General features: G+C 42.2%; 1 protein-coding gene across 1 annotated transcript in view; it reads right to left on the bottom strand.

The window, feature by feature from the left end:
* LOC137653510 (centrosomal protein of 85 kDa-like) overlaps positions 1-20343 on the bottom strand; it is a 133815-nt gene that overhangs the window by 51464 nt on the left and 62008 nt on the right. The window contains exons 7-11 of the mRNA XM_068386959.1: positions 13551-13740; positions 11168-11283; positions 10740-10847; positions 9112-9282; positions 5202-5348 (exon numbers count right to left, since the gene is read on the bottom strand). Of these exons, the coding sequence (XP_068243060.1) occupies positions 5202-5348; positions 9112-9282; positions 10740-10847; positions 11168-11283; positions 13551-13740 (732 nt within the window). The remainder of the gene's footprint in view (positions 1-5201; positions 5349-9111; positions 9283-10739; positions 10848-11167; positions 11284-13550; positions 13741-20343) is intronic.

The raw sequence follows: 20343 nt of genomic DNA, 5'->3' as shown, positions 1-20343 counted from the left end.
GGGCCAGAGGGAAGCAACTAGTGTCAACTTTGTCCCAACGTGAGAGGCGAACTTCTGCAGTACCTTGTTGACAAACTAGAACGGAGGGAATGCATATAGATCTAGATGAGACTAATCTAGTAGAAAGGCATCTAAAAGAACCACTGCTGGGTCTGTTGAGAGCCTCTTGGACATCGAGGTTGCGAAGAGATCTATGGTTGGATGGCCCCAGGTGACCCAAAGTCTCTTGCATACATCTCTGTGGAGGGTCCAATATGTTGGAATTATTGTCCCTTCCTACTGAGACAAACTGCTAAGACATTCAAGTTGCCTTGGAAGAAATTTGTTACTAGTGAAAAGTCTAGACCTGTTGAACAGGAGAGGAGGTCACTAGCGAACTTGCACCATGTCAGAGAAGAGGTCCCTCCTTGCTAGGAGATGAACATCAAAGCAGGGAGTTGTCCGTGTTGACCTCCATTACTTTGACTTGAAGGAGAGACCTGAAGCTTTTCCAGGTCAGACTTACTGCCAGAAGCTTCTTGCAGTTAAAATGCATTGTCCTTTGACGCGAGCTCCATAATCCCGAGCATTCCCTACCGCCTAAGGTCGCACCCCAGCCTACGTCCGATGCGTCTGAGAAGAGAAAGTGGTTGGGAGTCTGAACAGTCAGGGGAAGACCCTATAAAAGGTTGATAAAGTCCTTTCCTCAGGTTAGACCAGACTTATCTTCCGGAAACCGGGATCGAGACCGCTTCTAGCGTCTTGTCCTTTTCCAGTGAAGAGCTAGATGAAACCGAAGAGGACGGAGGTGTAGTCTTCCAAGTGACACCAAATGCACCACGGATGAGTGTCCTAACCAGACTCATCCACAGCCTGACAGGGCTGTATTCCTTCTTCAGCATCTTCTGGATGGATAGGAGGGCTGGGGATTGATCTTCTTGTTCAGCCATGTCCTCATCAGAGGGTTCCTCATCCGAAACTGATGAGGAAACGGCAACGGAGTGGGCAACGTCTGACTCGCTGAATCCGGTCGCACTGGTGGATGCGTGACGGAGCCGGACACAAGATCATGGTACTGCTGCAGTCTGTGAACTGTCAACCATGGGGAAGCGAGGAAGTACAGCGACAACCCGAAACTGTCTAGACTGTCTGGGTAGTACAGACAACCCCTTATCGGGTTGCTGAGGTTGCCGCACTGCGTCACAACAAGTCACCTCTGCTGGTTGTTGAACGTCTTCCCAGTGACACACTGAACGTCCACAACCACCTCCGAGAGTAGCATAACATCAACGTGCGACTGGCAACCCACACTGGGTCGCACCGGTGGAGGAACCAACTCAACTGGCGGACGTGAGTAGGATACCTCAGCGTCAACAGGGCGTACAACCAACCGGTAGGAAGGTCGTTGGCAAGAAGGGTCTTCTCCGTAAAAAATCCTCTATCAAGGACTAAGCTTGGACTGCATGTCTTGCAACAAAGCCCAAGGTCTATGGGAGCAGGTGTGGCAACAGACGGGGTTAGCGACTGAAGCGGAACCATTTACCCTCCCTGGAAGCATGTTATGCTTAAATAAAAGTCCATAGGAGGCTAAGCAGCTTAAGGCTCCTCTCCAAATGACAGAGTCCTCAAGGGAATATCAGAAGGAGGGAGAACAGCACTTTCTCATCTACAGGAACCATATCCGAGAAAAGCTAGGTTCTCTCAGTGAGGGTTTCACTGGTGCAAAAGCAGCAGACCAGAAGGCAACGTTATGAAACTGCTTGACAGTCTGTGAACTGTCAAAAACTGAACTGTCAACCACAACAGGAGCGTGAGGACAAACAGCACTGGTGTATAAGTAGCAGACCAGAAGGCAACGTCATGTAACTGTATGACAGTTTGTGAGTTGGCAACAACCAAAGTTGTGTGGGAAGCCTCAACTCCTGACTGACTAGTTTGCTGCTGGCGAGTGGTGGTAACCACAGTGTGTTGCGGAGGCTGACACACCGTGTCAAAACACGGCAGCTTGTGGTAGCTCACGCACGGCAACGGAGTGCTCTGTGTGTGGGAGTCATCATACATCTGGCAGGGTTGACTGTGCATGGGTGGAGGAGCTCTCACAACAAGAGTGTGAGAGCAGGAAGCCATGCCGGGCGCACAACCGTGGGAGGTGTAGGCCCACGGGTGCATCGTCAACCTTCTCCGCAGTCGGAGTGTGGGAGCTGGCAACAACAAAAGCAGAGTGCTGGTGCGTGGGAGGGGCTGCGGTGGGTTGAGGAGCATGCGGTATGGTATGCGGAGCATGCTGTAAGGTATGCGGCTCATGCTGCATGGTATGCGGAGCATGCTGTAAGGTATGCAGAGCATGCTGCATGGGCTGCGGAGAATGCCGCATAGTGCTGGAACCCGGCAGCTCTACAGAACCTTCCCACTGCTGATGCGGTAGCTCACGCATGTTAGCAGATGGTGCAGCAAGAACATGCGTCTGGCAGGGAGGACTGCGCATCGGTGGTGGAGCTCTCACAGGTGGAGGGTGGGAGCAGGCAGCCGCAGTATCTGCTGAGCGCACAACCTCGGCGGGTTGTAGGTTAACAGGTGCATTGTCAACCTTCCAGCATGATACTCCTGCATGAAGGAGCAAGCTGAGACTGTATAGTCTGCAGCATGGACCACTAGGGTCTATGAAAGACAACAACAAACGGAGCTACTGTCCGTTGTGACTGAGGGTCTAAAACAGCTGGTGCGGCAACAGACGGAGTTACTGCCTGTTGCGGTACCACCTTGCCTCTCTTGGGAGGTGTGCAGTTGTCGTACTGCAGCGAGTCCGAACTGACCCAGTGGCTACACCTAGGCCGTTGGACTTGCGCGGAAGGGACCGACTTGCACTTAAAAGCTGCAAGATTTGGTCCATGGTTTCTGCGAGAAACCTCTTCCGCAGACGAGGAATAAATGGGCTCTCTCATCTTTGTGTGGGTGGGGTGATCACGTCGGCAACGTGTGTAGATACACCCGAAACCACGGAGGGAAACGTCTGTTCGTTGATCAAGGCCTGTGGAACCCATAAGTCCTTCGACATTACTTCTCCCCTGGGCTTGGGAGCTTGTAAGAGGTATCGGACTAGGTGAACAACTGGCACGAACAGACGAACCCTCGAACGCAACACTGTAACACTTTGCGCATATCACTTTATCACTTTTGATTTTCTGTTTGCACTTATTTCACTGAACTCGAAACTTTAAGTGGTTTGTACCTGAAACACGCAATCCTATCCTTCATTAAAAGGTAGTAATTGCGAAAACAGTATTACAATGTAACAGAAAAACCTAATGAAAGATAAAGAATTCAGTGGCTGGAAAAGAGACTAAACACTAGATCAAATAAACTACGTTTAAAATCTCTCACCGCATAAAGCCTGGGAACAAGAATAAAACTCTAGAAACGTTTTACCTTCTTCCCCTATAGCGACTAGGGAGAAGAGCAAAAAACGAGAACAACGTTACCCGCTTGAACGAAACGTTTATCCTCCTCTCTCTCCCTCCGTCTCTATCTCTCTCTCTCTCTCTCTCTTGACTTAGAACCTGAGAGATGAGCCCAATTATATATATCGTTAAAACATATTATTTGTTAAAGGAAAAAACTGAAAGGTTTCCCAAATAAAAAGTTCCTTTATTAGAATTAAAACCATTTAAGCTAAGAAAGAATGAACGAAACGCTAGAATCGGTTTACTCTTACTGCAACGTGAAACCGTGAAATACTCTCTCTCTATCGTAACGATAGAGCGCAAGTTGAACGTTCTGAACGTCAACAACTGCGGAGACTAAACAAAACGTTAGTTCAACTTTGAAAACAGTACGAGACTATCAAAGAAATTCTTTCAAAAACATTAAAATTAAAATAGCATAAATTCTTAACAGGAAAAACGATATGACGGGCTCAATGTTAATTAACTTCGGTTCCAAGTAAGGACCGCCTACTATTAGGAAAGGTCGCATATAAACCAACATAAAAATTAATTTTTATAAGTTTATAATAAATGGAAAGTTAATCGAAGAGGCCTATAAATGGCGGAGAGATATAAAATAAATCTATAACTTTGTTAAGCAAAATTACCAAAAACCTAAACACACTTCCGTCTAAGGGAAGGGTGGGTCATAAAAAGTGAAAGAGAGTCTATACTCTCTTCGACACCAACACTTCCGTCTAAGGGAAGGGTCGGCCATTTAAAAGTGAAAGAGAGTCCATACTCTCTTCGTCACCATAATTAAATCAAATTAATTCCAAAAGCTTGCTAAGCTAATAATAAAGCTTCCTGAATAGCGAAGGCTAAACTCTAGAGCAAATACATCACCAAATCGTGAACAATAACTCCAGAATCAACAGCGTATCCAAGTAGGTCTAGCCAGTGGCACGACAGAGGAAAAATTGAGTTCTTGTTGACAAGAAGTACTTGAGTACCTGCTCACAGATGGCGCTGTTGTGTACACCCCCACCTGTATAGCGATCGCTGGCGTATCCCGACCGTAGATTTCTGTCGGGCAACAGAGTTGACAGCTACATGATCATCGGGTAAGATTAATATTGAAAATTACATAATTTCTAACGGGGGAAAATAGAATCGGTGTGCCAACCGCCTTCTGGATAATAGTTCCACTAGCATTGTTGGCTATCAACTTCTTCATACATAATCTAGAAGCTATACCAGCAGCCTTTAAAAGCATACATTTAACTTCAGCAGAAAGGACTGTATTAGGACTTGGTGATAGTTGAATTTAAATAGAAAATTTACATATGAAAAGGTAGCATTTAACAAGCAATGAAATATAAGCTACACATCTTTTCAACCACCTACTTAAAGAAACTTGTGTTCGGATCAAACTAGTTACATTAAAGACTGGTTCAATCTATCCACCTAACTTTCACAAGGTACTTGTATAAATATTTTTCCACTTACTGTACATTTGTTCCTTATTAATTGCCCTTTTCTACTTCATTATCTTTTTTAATCTTTTTCATTCCTAATTTTTTTCACATACAAATATAGTACTGCCTATGTAAATTGAGGTAATATTTTTGGAATTAAAATTTCATATTGTTATGTTCAATTTATGAAATTGCTTAGAAATAGAAAAATTTTCATATATACAAGTTCAATAACTGTACACATCTCTCTCATGTAAAACATTTAATTCACTGCTGTTATAACTTTTAAAAAGAATGAACTAAACAAACAAAAAATACTTACAGTGGAAACAGCACAACTTATTTTTTCAACCAATGTGGTAATCATAGAGCATACTTCTTGGTGACCCTTGATCTGTATATGGGATACTTTTAACTGGTCTTCTAGTTTTTTGTGTGTTTCTTCAAGAGACTTGAATGCAGATTTTATCTAGAAGTAAAATAGAAGTCAAAGGTAAACATATTTCATATACTGTACTTAAAATTGTATTTTTTTTTTTTGGTAAAAACAAAATTAATTTTTTCATTTAAACCCATCACTTTCAAGTAGAATATTTCATGAGTCAACATGTTCCCAGATTGATTATTTCTAAGTAAAAAAAAAAACGATGATCAGATACCCCGGCAGGTTGAGACATGGGCATTTGGTTTCCCAAGTTGCTCAATAGAGCATTTAATTCCACTACTTCTTGAAGGTCTGTGAAAGTTTGGCAAGACATCTTCCAGAAAGTAAAGATGTAATTTCAGAACTATTAACTAAAAGTGTCTTCTTGATGGTGTCGCTCTTCTTACAATTTATTGTGATGTACAAAATATCCTAAATCCTGGCTATGAAGTTCCTATGATAGGTATGGACTTTAATGCTGCTTTTGATAATTTCAATGGTAAGGCCTTTGCTTTCAAACTTAAACAGATGGTAATTGATGGATATTTTCTGAGTACCTGTATCATTATTCAATTCCTAAACAATAGACTGCAAAAAGTATTTTTCGAAGTGTACCATAATAAATACAGGAATGTAACCAATGGTCCTCCTCCAAGTAGTGTTCTTAATCCCTTTGTGTATCATATGTACATGGAATGTTTGGCATTGAAAAAAAAAAAAGGTTTCTTAAAACAAATGATGCTGTCAGCATCAATCCCATTTCCTGAGTGTAGAAAGGAGGTTATAAAACCTCTTCATATTAAAGCATGGAGTAAATTATGGGGGTTGAAATTAAACCGTAATAAAACTCGGAGCATAGGACTGTTAGTAAGTTTACGACTTAGATCTTGATCTTTATACCTTCAACTACATAAACCCCATTTAAAATTCTAGGTGTCATTCTTGATTGTAAATTAACCTTTATGAAACTGTATACTGGTACTCCCACATTAACAATGGAGTTAAGGGTTAACAACCCTAGCAGTAAGCCAATTCTTTGTTAAACATACTACCCTTATAGTCAACATCTTAAGCATACAATATACAGCACCAATGATAAAATCAATATATAGTCCTGTACCAAAACAGGATTATTATTATTATCATTACTATTATTATCACATCTTTGCTTGCTTTTCATTTATGTATTCATTTCTTGTTTAAATAAAATTTTTTTCCTTTTACTTCATTCACAAGTTTACACATTATCAGCTGTTCACACACTACCACTAATATGAATATGCCCACTAATAACAACTACAAAACAGTACCATAGCTCTCTCTCTCTCTCTCTCTCTCTCTCTCTCTCTCTCTCTCTCTCTCTCTCTCTCTCTTAAAAACTATATCAAAATATAAGAACACGACTCACTCAATCATATAAACATATTTCACAATCTCTATAAACACATCACTCACATGATCAAAAGCAGAAAAATATTTAATACAAAAAACCGCATATATACAAATATGTTCTATCTTACCAAAGTTTGCAAAAAGCCTTTTATAATTAGGTATCACTTGGAAATATGAATGCCATTTGTTCAGTAGTTCTCCCCCCCCCCTCTCACATTTGTCATATAATATACACATATAGCATTAGAAAAAAAAATGGATAAATAACCATCACCCCAGGTTTAAAACAGGGCATTCAATTTCATCAGTTGACCACTATTTTTAGTATACAACATGATCACATTAAAGCAAATTATGATTTTTTATAAATGACAACACATTTAAGCCTGTGTAAATTATACATAGAATTTCTATTATACGTTGAAATAAAATTCTCCATGTCATATTTATGAAATCTGGTCTCAAGCAAATACAGTACCATTTTGTTTGTTTCATAAAATATCTTTCATCGACTTCTTATTTCTTAATGGAAAATTTTAATTTTTGTTAAAATAAATCTCTTTAAACATAGCAAAACTAGAACAAGAAATATGTCCTGCCATAGATTTGATAGGGAAGCAATGTGGAATGTGATGAGGTTATATGGAGTTGGTGGAAGGTTGTTGCAAGCAGTGAAAAGTTTCTACAAAGGTAGTAAAGCATGTGTTAGGATAGGAAATGAAGTGAGTGATTGGTTTTCGGTGAGAGTGGGGCTGAGACAGGGATGTGTGATGTCGCCGTGGTTGTTTAACTTGTATGTTGATGGAGTGGTGAGAGAGGTGAATGCTCGAGTGCGTGGACGAGGATTAAAACTGGTAGACGAGAATGACCATGAATGGGAGGTAAATCAGTTGTTGTTTGCGGATGATACTGTACTGGTTGCAGACACGGAAGAGAAGCTTGGCCGATTAGTGACAGAATTTGGAAGTGTGTGTGTGAGAGAAGGAAGTTGAGAGTTAATGTGGGTAAGAGTAAGGTTATGAGATGTACGAGAAGGGAAGGTGGTGCAAGGTTGAATGTCATGTTGAATGGAGAGTTACTTGAGGAGGTGGATCAGTTTAAGTACTTGGGGTCTGTTGTTGCAGCAAATGGTGGAGTGGATGCAGATGTACGTCAGAGAGTGAATGAAGGTTGCAAAGTGTGGGGGGCAGTTAAGGGAGTAGTAAAAAATAGAGGGTTGGGCATAAATGTAAAGAGAGTTCTATATGAGAAAGTGATTGTACCAACTGTGATGTATGGATCGGAGTTGTGGGGAATGAAAGTGATGGAGAGACAGAAATTGAATGTGTTTGAGATGAAGTGTCTAAGGAGTATGGCTGGTGTATCTCGAGTAGATAGAGTTAGGAACAAAGTGGTGAGAGTGAGAACGGGTGTAAGAAATGAGTTAGCAGCTAGAGTGGATATGAATGTGTTGAGGTGGTTTGGCCATGTTGAGAGAACGGAAAATGGCTGTCTGCTAAAGAAGGTGATGAATGCAAGAGTTGATGGGAGAAGTACAAGAGGAAGGCCAAGGTTTGGGTGGATGGATGGAGTGAAGGAAACTCTGGGTGATAGGAGGATAGATGTGAGAGAGGCAAAAGAGCGTGCTAGAAATAGGAATGAATGGCGAGCGATTGTGACGCAGTTCCGGTAGGCCCTGCTGCTTCCTCCGATGCCTTAGATGACCACAGAGGTAGCAGCAGTAGGGGATTCAGCATTATGAAGCTTCATCTGTGGTGGATAATGTGGGAGGGTGGGCTGTGGCACCCTAGCAGTACCAGCTGAACTCGGTTGAGTCCCTTGTTAGGCTGGGAGGAACGTAGAGAGTAGAGGTCCCCTTTTTTGTTTTGTTTCATTTGTTGATGTCGGCTACCCCCCAAAATTGGGGGAAGTGCCTTGGTATATGTATGTATGTAACTTTCAATCCAACGCAATTTTTTAATTATTCATACGTCTTAAGGGGAAAAGAAAGCTCACAGCCATCAACAGCTGTGAGTGATTTAAGAGAGTGGGAAACCGATATGATAAAAGTGAAATTCCTGTTTGGTGTTGGTCAAATTAGACTTAAAAATTGAGATAATTATAATTGAACAAATTTCATGCCGTGTGATGGTAATTCTAAAGTCACTGATAATTCTATGTAAATTCTAATTGCCTAATTTTTTTCTCAGTGAGATAACAAATCCTCTGCAACATTCGATGTGACAGAAAAAAATGGGGCAAGATTGGAGTGAGGATAATTTGAATCATGATGGATTTTTAATGAAAAGTAAATATCATGCTAACCTTAATCTTATTACTACCATCATTAACATTGCCAATAAAATTATAATCTATCCTCTCTTGATCTTCTGACAGCAATCCTTGTACAACAGAATTTTTTTCAACAAAGTCTTACCTTCTCCTCATTCTGTTTGCTTTCCTCAAGCTCTCTTTGCACTGCCCAAAGATCTTCCCTGTACTTCTCACTGCATTCTTCCTCCTTCTGAATCTTCTCACTATATTCTTTATCCTGCTTCAAAATCTCTTGATTTAAGCTTTCAATCTTTGTCTTCCGATAGCAGAGTAACTATGGAAAAAGGAAATATTAGTCATGTTGTAAAAGGCAAATTCACTTATTCATGCTTTCATCAAACTAGATCTTTTACAATGGGTTCCATAAGAATATATAAAATAATACTTTAATAATAAAACAATAAATATAAAACACAAAATTGATTACATAAATTAAAAATACTTACTGTAATTTGCATTTATCGAAAATCTATAAAAAGTTTTTTTGAGTATAAATATACCCCATAATAGATGAAAATTGTTGCTGAAGCTTTGTTACAAGGTAGTTCAATGGTGACAGGTAGGGGAGTGACAGGTTATCACACACTTGCCTAATAGTAACGTAACTCAACTTTTCTTTTCCATGATATTAGGAACTATGATAGGTGGCTGAAGTGAGACATAAGAGGAAATGGTTTGTATATCTAAGAAAAAATTACTTTAAAATTTGCAATTAGTTCCTGTAAGAATAGAAACCATTGGCTTTTATGTAGGGGACTCATCCCTTGGTGGGGGGAATGTCTCAAGGAGTTGACTGTCACTGTTCTAAAAATTCAGGCACAAGTTAAATTGTGAACCATTTTTACATCCCAATTTCCTGGCCTTACAGCTGAAGACTGGAATTCCAGAAAAATGGCAAACCAAAAATGTCAAGTGCTGGTCAAGAAACAGTTGGGGAGAACCAACTCCAGTAAAATCCTATACGGACAGCATAGCATACAGAAGCAGAGGGTAATGGGGTCCTGTGCCAGAGTTTAGTTCAACACAAAACTACAAGTATAATCCAGAAAAGTTCAAGTAAATTCTGTTTTACCCATTACAGAATGGTAAACAAAGCTCAGTCAGAAACACTATCTTCATGCAAGAGATGCAGGATAGCTCTCCATAATGTATCAGCTCCTCCTTCCTTGTTCAAGAGAGAGTGGTCAGAACACCCTATCAATTCTTAGTCTTCGAACAAATACATGATGCCCTTGGGCAGTTCTACGTCTTAATGCATTATCTCTTCTTGATATGAGAGAGAGAGAGAGAGAGAGAGAGAGAGAGAGAGAGAGAGAGAGAGAGAGAGACCACAAAAATAGTTAAGTGCTCTGGGGAAGTTCAAAGAAACAAACCCAGCCTAAAGTTATATTTATGAAACATTTTATAACTACCACTTCTTTATCTTAATACAAACTGAAGTCTTAATTCAGTTAGGTGAGGGGGGCAGTCCTGTATCACCATTTAACAAGCTTTTTATCAAGCTTCTACAACCATTTCCGAGTAAATAAAAGGCCATGAAGTTTACTGTATTCTTGTAAGAACTGTAAATTTTGGGTATACAAAACTCAGTACAGTATGAAGATTGGAACTATTGTAATTATTAACAAAAGAATTAGCTTATAAAATGGAGAAAAATATTTGATTTAACCCTATCAGAAAAGTAGACAATCATAAACAACAATAAACAATAAACCTTTATGCCCGTATTACCTTTTTAGCATTTTCCAACTCTCTTTCATACTGATTAAGCCGCCACAATAAATTTTCCTTAGTATCTTCTCCTCTTTCTTCTGCTAGAGTTCTTTGGTTTTCTATGTCCTAATAAGTAAAGTTTCACTGATATGAGTAATATGAAACATGCTTACGTATACAAAAATCACAATCCATCTAACCTTCATTCTAAATTCTTGAGAAATACAGTTCAGTACGTCAGTGTAGTACATACAAAATGTCATTTTTAATTGGTTACCATCTTCAGAAGTTACTTGTTTCAAAGAGTTAAAAATGGTATAAAAATCAGTAAATAAATTAGGTATGAACTATACTATTATATTTTCTTTTACATCAAAAGTGACCAAATAATGAATTGGCAAAATGGTTCATTTCACAATGACTACATAAAGTTTATAAATACATACTGAGAGAATATTTTCACTCAATTTTAATTTCATAGACAAATCCTCCTTCTCTTGACTTAACACATCCACACTGTGAATCAGCTTACTTTCTGTTGCTTTGTGCTGTGCTATCTGTTCTGCAAAAAAGGAGAAAAATTCCAAAAATAACATACCCGAAAGAAAAATTTCTCATTTTCATAAAAAAATATTATAAATACTTTCTTGGAAATAAGCTTGATTATTTAAATTTAGATAAAGAATTGACTACCAATGGCTTAGTATTCATAAAAGCATTTTTAATGTATCAGATCAATAAAAATTATGTACATCCACTCCTTAATCATCTACATGGAGTCCAAAGATCAGGTTGTCATGAAAAATTACAGTAGCCTTGTTCTCAATTAATTTTCTTCTTTGTCAAATGGATTTCTTTTTAAATAATATTTTTTTTTTTAAATAAAAAGCTTCAACATTATGTCAATCTATCCCTTCCTACATCAGGATAAAATGTACCTCGGTGATACAGCATTCTGATCAAGTTACAGTACCTAACCTTTGTTTAGAATTTAGGACAAATGAACCATCTTTTACCAGATCCTTTGAAAAAACCTGAATCCCTAGCACGTGATGGCTTTATACCCATAATCTACTTATTTTCATAAGAGTTTTAGACTTCTTTCTCATCCATTAATACTTTAGATTCCAGCCAATGTTATTTAAAAACTATGTAAATACAGAATATTTTTACTTGGACACAGCAATTCAATTGAACTTAGTTGACTTAATCACATGGCACCATCGCATCCATCATCCATGTGAACGAAATATCTGGCATTCATGAAAATTGTAAATAATTACATGAAAGCCTTAGTGTAAAATTTTTATCCATGGACAGACCTTTATTACAAACCTTTACATAGGATGTATGTGGTTACCATATCAAAGATATTGTACTAACCTAGCCCTTTTACCTGAACATACACCATACAGCTGTCTTGTTTCCTTTCACATTAATAAATATGTATTAGAAGTACAAAAGAACCAGTAACCTGATTACCCATCCACACACATATGCTTTACTTCCATAAAAAATAAAATTTTTACCGTACTGGATAATAAGGCACGTTGAAATACGGTACTGTACAGTAATAAGAGGGATATAGTCTTAGAACTTTGTTATTGTTCCTCTTACCTCAGCATTTCCTGTTGCTCGAAATATGCACTATTTATAGTTCAAAATAGTTGGATACGCTTTTTGATATTACAATAAATGCATGATGTCAGATAATATACTTGGTAAGTGTCAAGTCTACCCTGACTCTTCCTCTGAACTAACAAGAAGTTCCCTTGCATTTTAAACTGTTAACTTGATCGGCATCCCTTGAAACCTACTTTTCCATGAGAGGTGATGGAAGCACACTCCTCAAAATGGTTATTTAAAAATGTCTGATCGCAACCCAAACAACATCGAAAATATAGAGACAAAGACACTGACGTGTCAGTTACCACTTACCTCTAGAAAGTTCCATCTTTTACTAAGGGGATGTATTTATTGAGGGGAAAGAAAATGGGAAAATTTTAAATTCTTAAAAAATATTATGGCTGAATGTCAATTTAATAGAGCTTCTGAAGAAGCAGTAAAACTTTTAATCAGGGATATTCAAAGAAATAATGTTTCCACTTTTACCTAGATTATACGTTATATGCTAAAACTAATGATGAAAGTGAAAAAAAGCTATTTTAAAAGACAAGTCTACTACTTCAAATAGGTATATACATATACAGAGTAAGCTTTATTCCATATATTTAATTTCTACTTTTTTCAAGGACACAAAAGACTTGATTACTTCACTAAGAAACTAAGGGGTGTTGACTGAAAATTATAATATTTTACAGTACTGTTGCTGTACAGAGTTTGGTGCTTGGGCATTTCCTTGGACAGTTGCTTCCCCCCCCCCCCCCTTTAGTTCAGGAAATCCAGGGTTAAGTATTTTTAACTACCACTTTTTCATGGAAATACATAGGGACATATGCAATGTTTCATATCACATGTTTTCAACAGGTTAGGGTGCAATATTGAAATACTGCTGACATTTTGTGACTTGGAAACCATATACAGTACTAAAGATGTTGGCAATGAGGGGATGTCTGATAAACGGTTGCAACGCAACTCTTTATAGTGAATGTACCAGTTTCACTAGCATTAATTTGCTGGGCTATAATTAGAGTGAAGGTGTATAAAACTGAATAATCTTGAATATAGAAGTTGGGGGGTTAACAGATCCCCCACAGTGCTCCTGAATAATTTTAAAATGTGCAATGCAAGTAAATAAATAATGGACAAAATTACTTGCATTCTAGTTTTTTAAACAAGAAACTATCACTCAAGTACATGTTCACTTACTTGCCAGATTGTCAACCTTTTTATTAAGTTCAGAAATTTCAAAAGACTTTTTGGAGAGTTGTTTCTGTAGTTGTATGTGCTCTGCTTGAGTAGGGATGGCCTCCAGATAGTCTTTAATTGTTCTTAGTTCTTCTGATGCTATGTTATATTTCTCTAAGAGAATCTTATGTCTTTCATTTGCCTCATTAAGCTGAAACATAAGAGTAACTAGTGCATTAGGAGCTTCAAGAGTACAGTATTATTTGTTTATATATTTTTCAATTAACAATATTTTTTATAAAAGAATCTTGTAGTCATGGACCCTTGCTATTTCTTACTAGTGAGCATATTATTAGTAATAAATAAGGTAAGCATATGACAAGATACTTCTTAAACTGACTCAAGTAATATAGATATTAATGAATTAAATTTAACAAGATTTTCTCAAAGAAGGAACTAGGTAAGTACCTAATCAGTCAATCTACTGTATTCCTATATTAACTGTCCATACTGAGTTACTTGTATGATATTCCTGTATTCTAGTACCTTTTTTTTTTTACCTTCATAAGTAGGATATAAAATAAAATAATCAGTCCGAAATGACAAATTCGTAGATAATTTGTATTTTACCTAACTATACAAACCTTAGCTATTTAATAGGGGTATTACTTTCAACGTAGCTGAAATGACGAGCCATTAATTTTTAACGAGGGTTAACTACCCACACTGCTAGTTAGGAGGGGGGGGGGTAGGGAGGGTAGCTTGCTACCCCCACTCCCCCTCACACACCTGTGATTGAGCTCACTTTGCTCGGAGGTAGGACTTCAAGGGGGATAGGGCTGGTGGACAAGTTTGGTTAAATAGCTAAGGTTTGTATAGTTAGGAAAAATACAAATTTATCTACGAATGTCATTTATTCCGTAACTGGAATACAAACATGCAATTTAATAGGGGTGATTCACCCATTAGGAAAGGTGGACGTCCAGCCAGTCTGGCTTTTTGGCTTTGCCCGGGGACTCCTTATCTGAGTGTGTTAGCACTCAAGAAATAAGGAGCCCCTGCACCTCACTAAAACCTTGCTACGCAAGGTCTGCGGCCTACACAAGCTGTGTGTGAAGGTATGTAGAAGTGTGGCTCATCCTAGAAAGTTGTTCCGAAGTTTTTCAGATGGAAAACTGTGCACTAGGACTTTCCCAATACAACCTCGTCAGGGTATGGGGACGTAACAGTATTAATCTTAATACTAGGTACACAAGGGAGCATGGGTTACCTGCAGTGGTTTGAGGTCAGCTATGCAGAGAGCCCAGGATGCTGCTTTCCCCAAGAGAGGGGATGATAAAGAAAAGAATAAGGGCCAGTCAAACCTTTTCATTCATGCAGACTAAAACTGGGTAACAATGCCCTCAACCTTCTGCTACTTGTCCAATAAGGAGCTTGAGATTTTAAACCAGCTGTGGTGCAGCCACCACAGGACCAATAGAAAACATATCGAAAACGTATCGAGTCTCCTGAGGGTCACATCTTGCAGGTATTAGGATGTGAATGTGTTTTGACGTTTCCACACACCAGCTTGAAGAACCTGCGTCACTGAATAATTCCTTTTGAAGGCCAGGGACGTCGCTATACCCGACATCATGTGCTCTGGGGCAACGTGACGGTGGAGGGTCTGGATTCAGTGCAAGGTCAATGACCCTGCGAATCCATGCTGAGATTGTGTTCTTGGTGACCCTCCTCTTAGTACTTCCTGTGCTGACGAATAGTGCTGGCACACGAGGACGGTCTGCGGCTGTTCTCTTGAGGTACAGCATCAAACTCCTTACTGGGCATAGTAAGAGATGGTCTGGGTCATCTGTTACAGTACGGAGACTACAAATCCGGAAGAAGTCGAATCGAGGATCCGCTACTCCCGGGTTCTGAGTCTTAGCAATAAACTCAGGGACGAAGCTGAACGTTACCTCTCCCCATCCCCTTGAATGGGCGATGTCATATGAGAGACCATGAAGTTCGCTGACTCACTTGGCCGAGGCCAAAGCTAGCAGGAACACCGTCTTCCAAGTCAGGTGGCGATCTGTTGCCTGGCGTAATGGTTCATAGGGAGGTCTCTTAAGAGACCTGAGAACTCGAACCACGTTCCATGGGGGAGGTCTCACTTCTGACTGGGGGCAGGTAAGTTCATAACTCCGTATGAGTAGAAAAAGTTCTAGCAATGAAGAAATGCCCATTCCTTTCAGTCTGAAGGTGAGGCTTAAGGCTGAGCGATAGCCTTTCACTGCCGAGACTGATAGGCGCATTTCTTCACGCAAATACACGAGGAACTCCGCTACTGCTGGAATAGTGGCATCGAGAGGAGAGATACCCCTTCCACGACACCAACCACAGAAGACTTGCCACTCTGCCTGGTAAGACTGCTGCTGATTATTTCTGCAGATGTTCAGACATCCTAATCACAACTTGTTGCGAAAATCCTCTCTCAGAGAGGATATGCTAGATAGTCTCCAGGAGTGAAGTCGTAGCAAAGCTACGGCTTTGTGGAAGTTGTTGGCGTGCGCTTTTTTGAGTAGATTGTGTCATGGAGGGAGTTCTCTTGGTGGCTCTGTTAGGAGTTGCAGAAGGTCCGGGAACCATTCTGCGTGATGCCATAGCGGAGCTATGAGGGTCATTGAAAGATTGACCGATGTTCTGGTCTTGTTGAGTACCCTTCTCATCAGGCAGAACGGGGGAAAGGCATAAACGTTGATGTTGTCCCACCGTTGTTGGAAAGCATCTTGCCAGAGAGCCTTGGAGTCTGGGACTGGGGAACTGTACAGCGGGAGCCTGAAGTTCAGGGCCGTTGCGAAGAGGTCCACAGTCGGAGAACCCCACAAAGTCAGGACTTTGCTAGCTACTAGATGATCCAAAGACCACGCGGTAACCACTATCTGAGATGCTCTGCTTAGGTTGTCGGCGAGCACATTCCTTTTGCCTGGAATGAAGTGTGCAGATAGTGGTACCGAGTGGATTTTGGCCCATCTCAGTATCTCTACTGCTAGATGGGATAGTTGCTGCAAAAAAGTACCTCCTTGTTTGTTGATGTAGGCCACTACTGTGGTGTTGTCGCTCATCACCACCACAGAGTGACTTGCCAGGTACTGTTGGAACTGTTGAAGGGCCAGAAAGACGGCCTTCATCTCTAGGAGATTTATGTGGAGGTACTTTTCTGACTCTGACCAGAGGCCTGAGGTCGTGTGGTGCAGCACGTGGGCCCCGTACCTTTTTCTTGAAGCGTCTGAAAACATTAAATCCGGGGGGAGGACGAGAAGATCCACTCCCTTTCGTAGGTTCTCATCTGTCACCCACCACTGGAGGTCTGTCAGTTCCGCAGGTCCCATGGGGATCTGGATGTCCGGGGAGTCATATGCTTGATTCCACCGGGACTTGAGTCGCCACTGGAGGGATATCATCCTGAGGCGACCATTGGGAACTAGACGGGCCAGCGATGAAAAGTGACCGAGGAGACGTAGCCACGATTGGGCTAGAAGTTCTTCTCGTCTGAGAAAAGGTCTTGCGACCTTTCTCAGCCTTGCTATCCTGTCGTCTGATGGGAAGGCTTTGTGGAGAATGGTGTCTGCAATCATGCCTAAGTATACCAGTCTTTGAGTGGGAAGAAGAGAGGACTTTTCGAGATTTACCATGATCCCCAGATCCTGGCAAAGTCTCAGAAGTTTGTCTCGGTGTTGAAGAAGGGTTGACACCGAGTCTGCTAGGATTAGCCAGTCGTCCAGATAACGGAGGAGACGGATGCCAATCCTGTGTGCCCAAGATGATACTAGGGTGAACACTCTCATGCAGACTTGTGGTGCTGCGGAAAGACTGAAGCACAGCACCTTGAACTGGTATATTCTGTTGTCCAGGCTGAATCTTAAGTACTTCCTTGAAGATGGATGGACTGGGATCTGGAAGTACGCGTCCTTTAGGTCCAGTGTGCATATGAAGTCTTGTGGTCTTACTGCTAGTCTGACTGTGTCTGTCGTCTCCATGCTGAACGGAGTTTGTTTAACAAACTTGTTCAGAACTGAGAGGTCGATGACTTTACAAGAAAAAGTCGACTGAAGAAGCCTGGGGATCTATTGAGGACATCTTGGAGAGCGCCCTTCTTCAACAGGGTTTGGATTTCTGCACGAAGGGCTTGCCCCCTTGCCGATCCCATGGCAAGGGAGTTCAATGACACTGGATTCCTGGTCAGGGGAGGTAGAGATGTTATGAACGGGACGCGATATCCTAGACTAATCATGGAGTTTGTCCAGGAATCGGCCCCGAGTTACTTCCACCTGTTTGCGCAACTCTGTAGGCATCCCCCCACTGGTGGAAATGCAAGGGGACTGCCTATCCTAGCGTTTGCAGCCTCGGCTGCTCCCTCTAGGATTTTCCCTCCCCTGGAGGACTTTTTGTCTTTCCTGTCTTTGACAGGAAAGGGCTTAGACACCATTGTCTTCGCTTCAGTTGTCGTCGTAGTGATCTTGGTTGGACGGGACTGCTGTGGTGCTGGAGATTTATAGGGCTTAGATGTTAAAGCCCTATGGAGGAGGGAGTCTTGATGAGACTTCCTCCACCTCTCAGCAGCATGTTCCACATCCTTAGGCTCGAACAGAAGAGACCTCTCTATGGAGGAATGTCTGCGCTTATTGATCTCGGCGCTAGGGACCTTCTGGTGGAATCTCTCAGCTACTGCATCCCGACGTTTCAGGATGGTATATGCCTACAAGTTCGAGACTTGGTGGGCAAGAAACTCGATCGTGCGAGTACCTGAGAGAAAGGTTTCCATAGCTTTCCTGGTCCATTCTTTGGAGAAATCCTCCGATCGTATCAGGATACCTCAGGTCCCCAACCAGATATCAAGCCATGAAGTAGCTCGCATAGCACACTTTGCGACCTTCTCCTGGTTGAGGATCTCGGCTGCCGAACGAGACCTGCCGGTTGGAGAGTCTCTCAAGAGGGACTCCCCTGGTTAGCTCTTCTAGCGAGTGGTGAAGCGAAAGAGCTGAACAAGGTTCCTCCAGGATCTCTAAGTACCTCCTCTGCTGTACGCGAGGAAGTGGGAGGAGCTTGTTCGTGGTAATGGAACGGTTGGAGGAGGACATCTCAGAGAGCTGCTGGGCAATCTTGTCCCTGGTACTCTTTACCCCTTGAGATCAGGCCACGAGGGTTTTTGAGTACCAAAGACGCGGTCTAGGACCGTGTCTTTGCCCTCTCGAGGGAGGATCTCCGGGTCGGAAAACCCGTTGAGAACCATCATTAGAGTCAGAACCTGCCAGAATGCATGTCCTGACTCATGCTGGTCTCCTCCTGTTGTAGGACTTGCAGCAAAGTATCCTTCTATCCCCAAAGGCTCTTCTTGGGGAGAGTCGTGGACATTCCCTGAGTGGCTGGTTGTCTCCATCCTAGCCCTAGAGGAGGACTTTGGCATGGTTTTGGAGTCTTTAGATTCCTTCCAGGGAAGGATGTAAGACTCCAACATTGATGAGTGTGGCATGTCCCTTCTATTCTTGGACTGTGAGGAACTCTCGGCGTGAAGAGAGATTTCCTCCATTGGTGCGATGGGGGAAAGTCTCTCTTCGCGTGGTTCCCTAGGTGACGGGAGATCTTCGTCTGAAAGGGATAGAGAGTTAGTCCGAGAAATAGGAGGAACTTGCCTCGACGGTCTGAGTGGAGTCAGTTTCGCCCTTGAGGAAGTGACCGCGTCCAGAACTCCTGTTTTCCTCTTCAAAGGGGTAGAGGAAGCCATAGTTCCATGTCCTAGATCAGACAGGATAGGCTGAAAGCCTGGGTTAGGGTTCTGATCAAGGTACTGAACCAGGGCTGTTGGCTGACAGACGCACTGTCAGACATAACCCCTGAAGGGAAAGGGACCGAAGGTTCCCTGGAAGGAGTTACTGGAATGGGTGGGTTCGCCTTAGGATGTACCTTTGGGATCCTGAACCCCGCTGCATGTTTCCCTTTTCCCACAATGCACGGTGGTATGCACTTGTGGGGAGGGGAATGAGGCAATGGCGACCTTACCGGACGTCGTTCCTTTTGGTGTGCATGCTTGCGCACGGGAGAATATTGGCGCTTGCGCAAGGGAGAGTAATTGTGCTCGCACGAGGGAGAATATTGGTGCACGTGTGCAGGAGAATATTGGTGCACGCGCAGGAGAATATTGGTGCACACTCGCAGGCGCACAGGAGAATCATGACCTGCGCGCGGGAGTGTGTTTGCGTGCGTCTGTAGAAGAATTAGTGCGGGCGCGCAAGGAGAATGTCTCCGAGCATGCGGGCGTGCAGCAGAATGATGATGGGCGCGCGGGAGCGCAGGAGATTGTTGGCGTGCGTCTTTAGGAGAGAGGGGGCACGCGTGCGCATCTGTGTGTGTGCGCGCAGGATAAAGATAGCATGCAGGTGAGCGCTGACGCGCCGGTAAAAGTTGGTGCGCAGGTGAGGACAACAGGGTTGTTGCCTCACCTACGAACTTAAGTGCAGGTGAGTGATGGCGCGCAGGTTTTGACTGCCGCGTTAGTTGGCGCGCAAGATGGCGTTCAGGAGAGCGTGGAGCGTGATGTGGGCCGCACAAATTGGCGCATGAGAGAACGTTGTTGCACAGGAGAACGTTGGTGCGTACGTAACTGGCGCGTAGGTGAACGTTTGCGCGCAGTTGAGCACTGGTGCGTAGGCGAGTACTGGTGCGCAGGTGGGCGCTGGCGCGTAGGAGATCGTGGGCGCGTGAGCGCAGGGCGCATCGGTGCAGGAGAGCCCTGGCACGCAGGAGATCGTTGGCGCGTGTGCGCATGTGGGCGTGCATG

Source organism: Palaemon carinicauda, chromosome 14, assembly GCF_036898095.1.
Source record: "Palaemon carinicauda isolate YSFRI2023 chromosome 14, ASM3689809v2, whole genome shotgun sequence".
Classification (NCBI taxonomy): Eukaryota; Metazoa; Arthropoda; class Malacostraca; order Decapoda; family Palaemonidae; genus Palaemon; species Palaemon carinicauda.
This window is presented reverse-complemented; position numbering and strand designations above follow the sequence as displayed.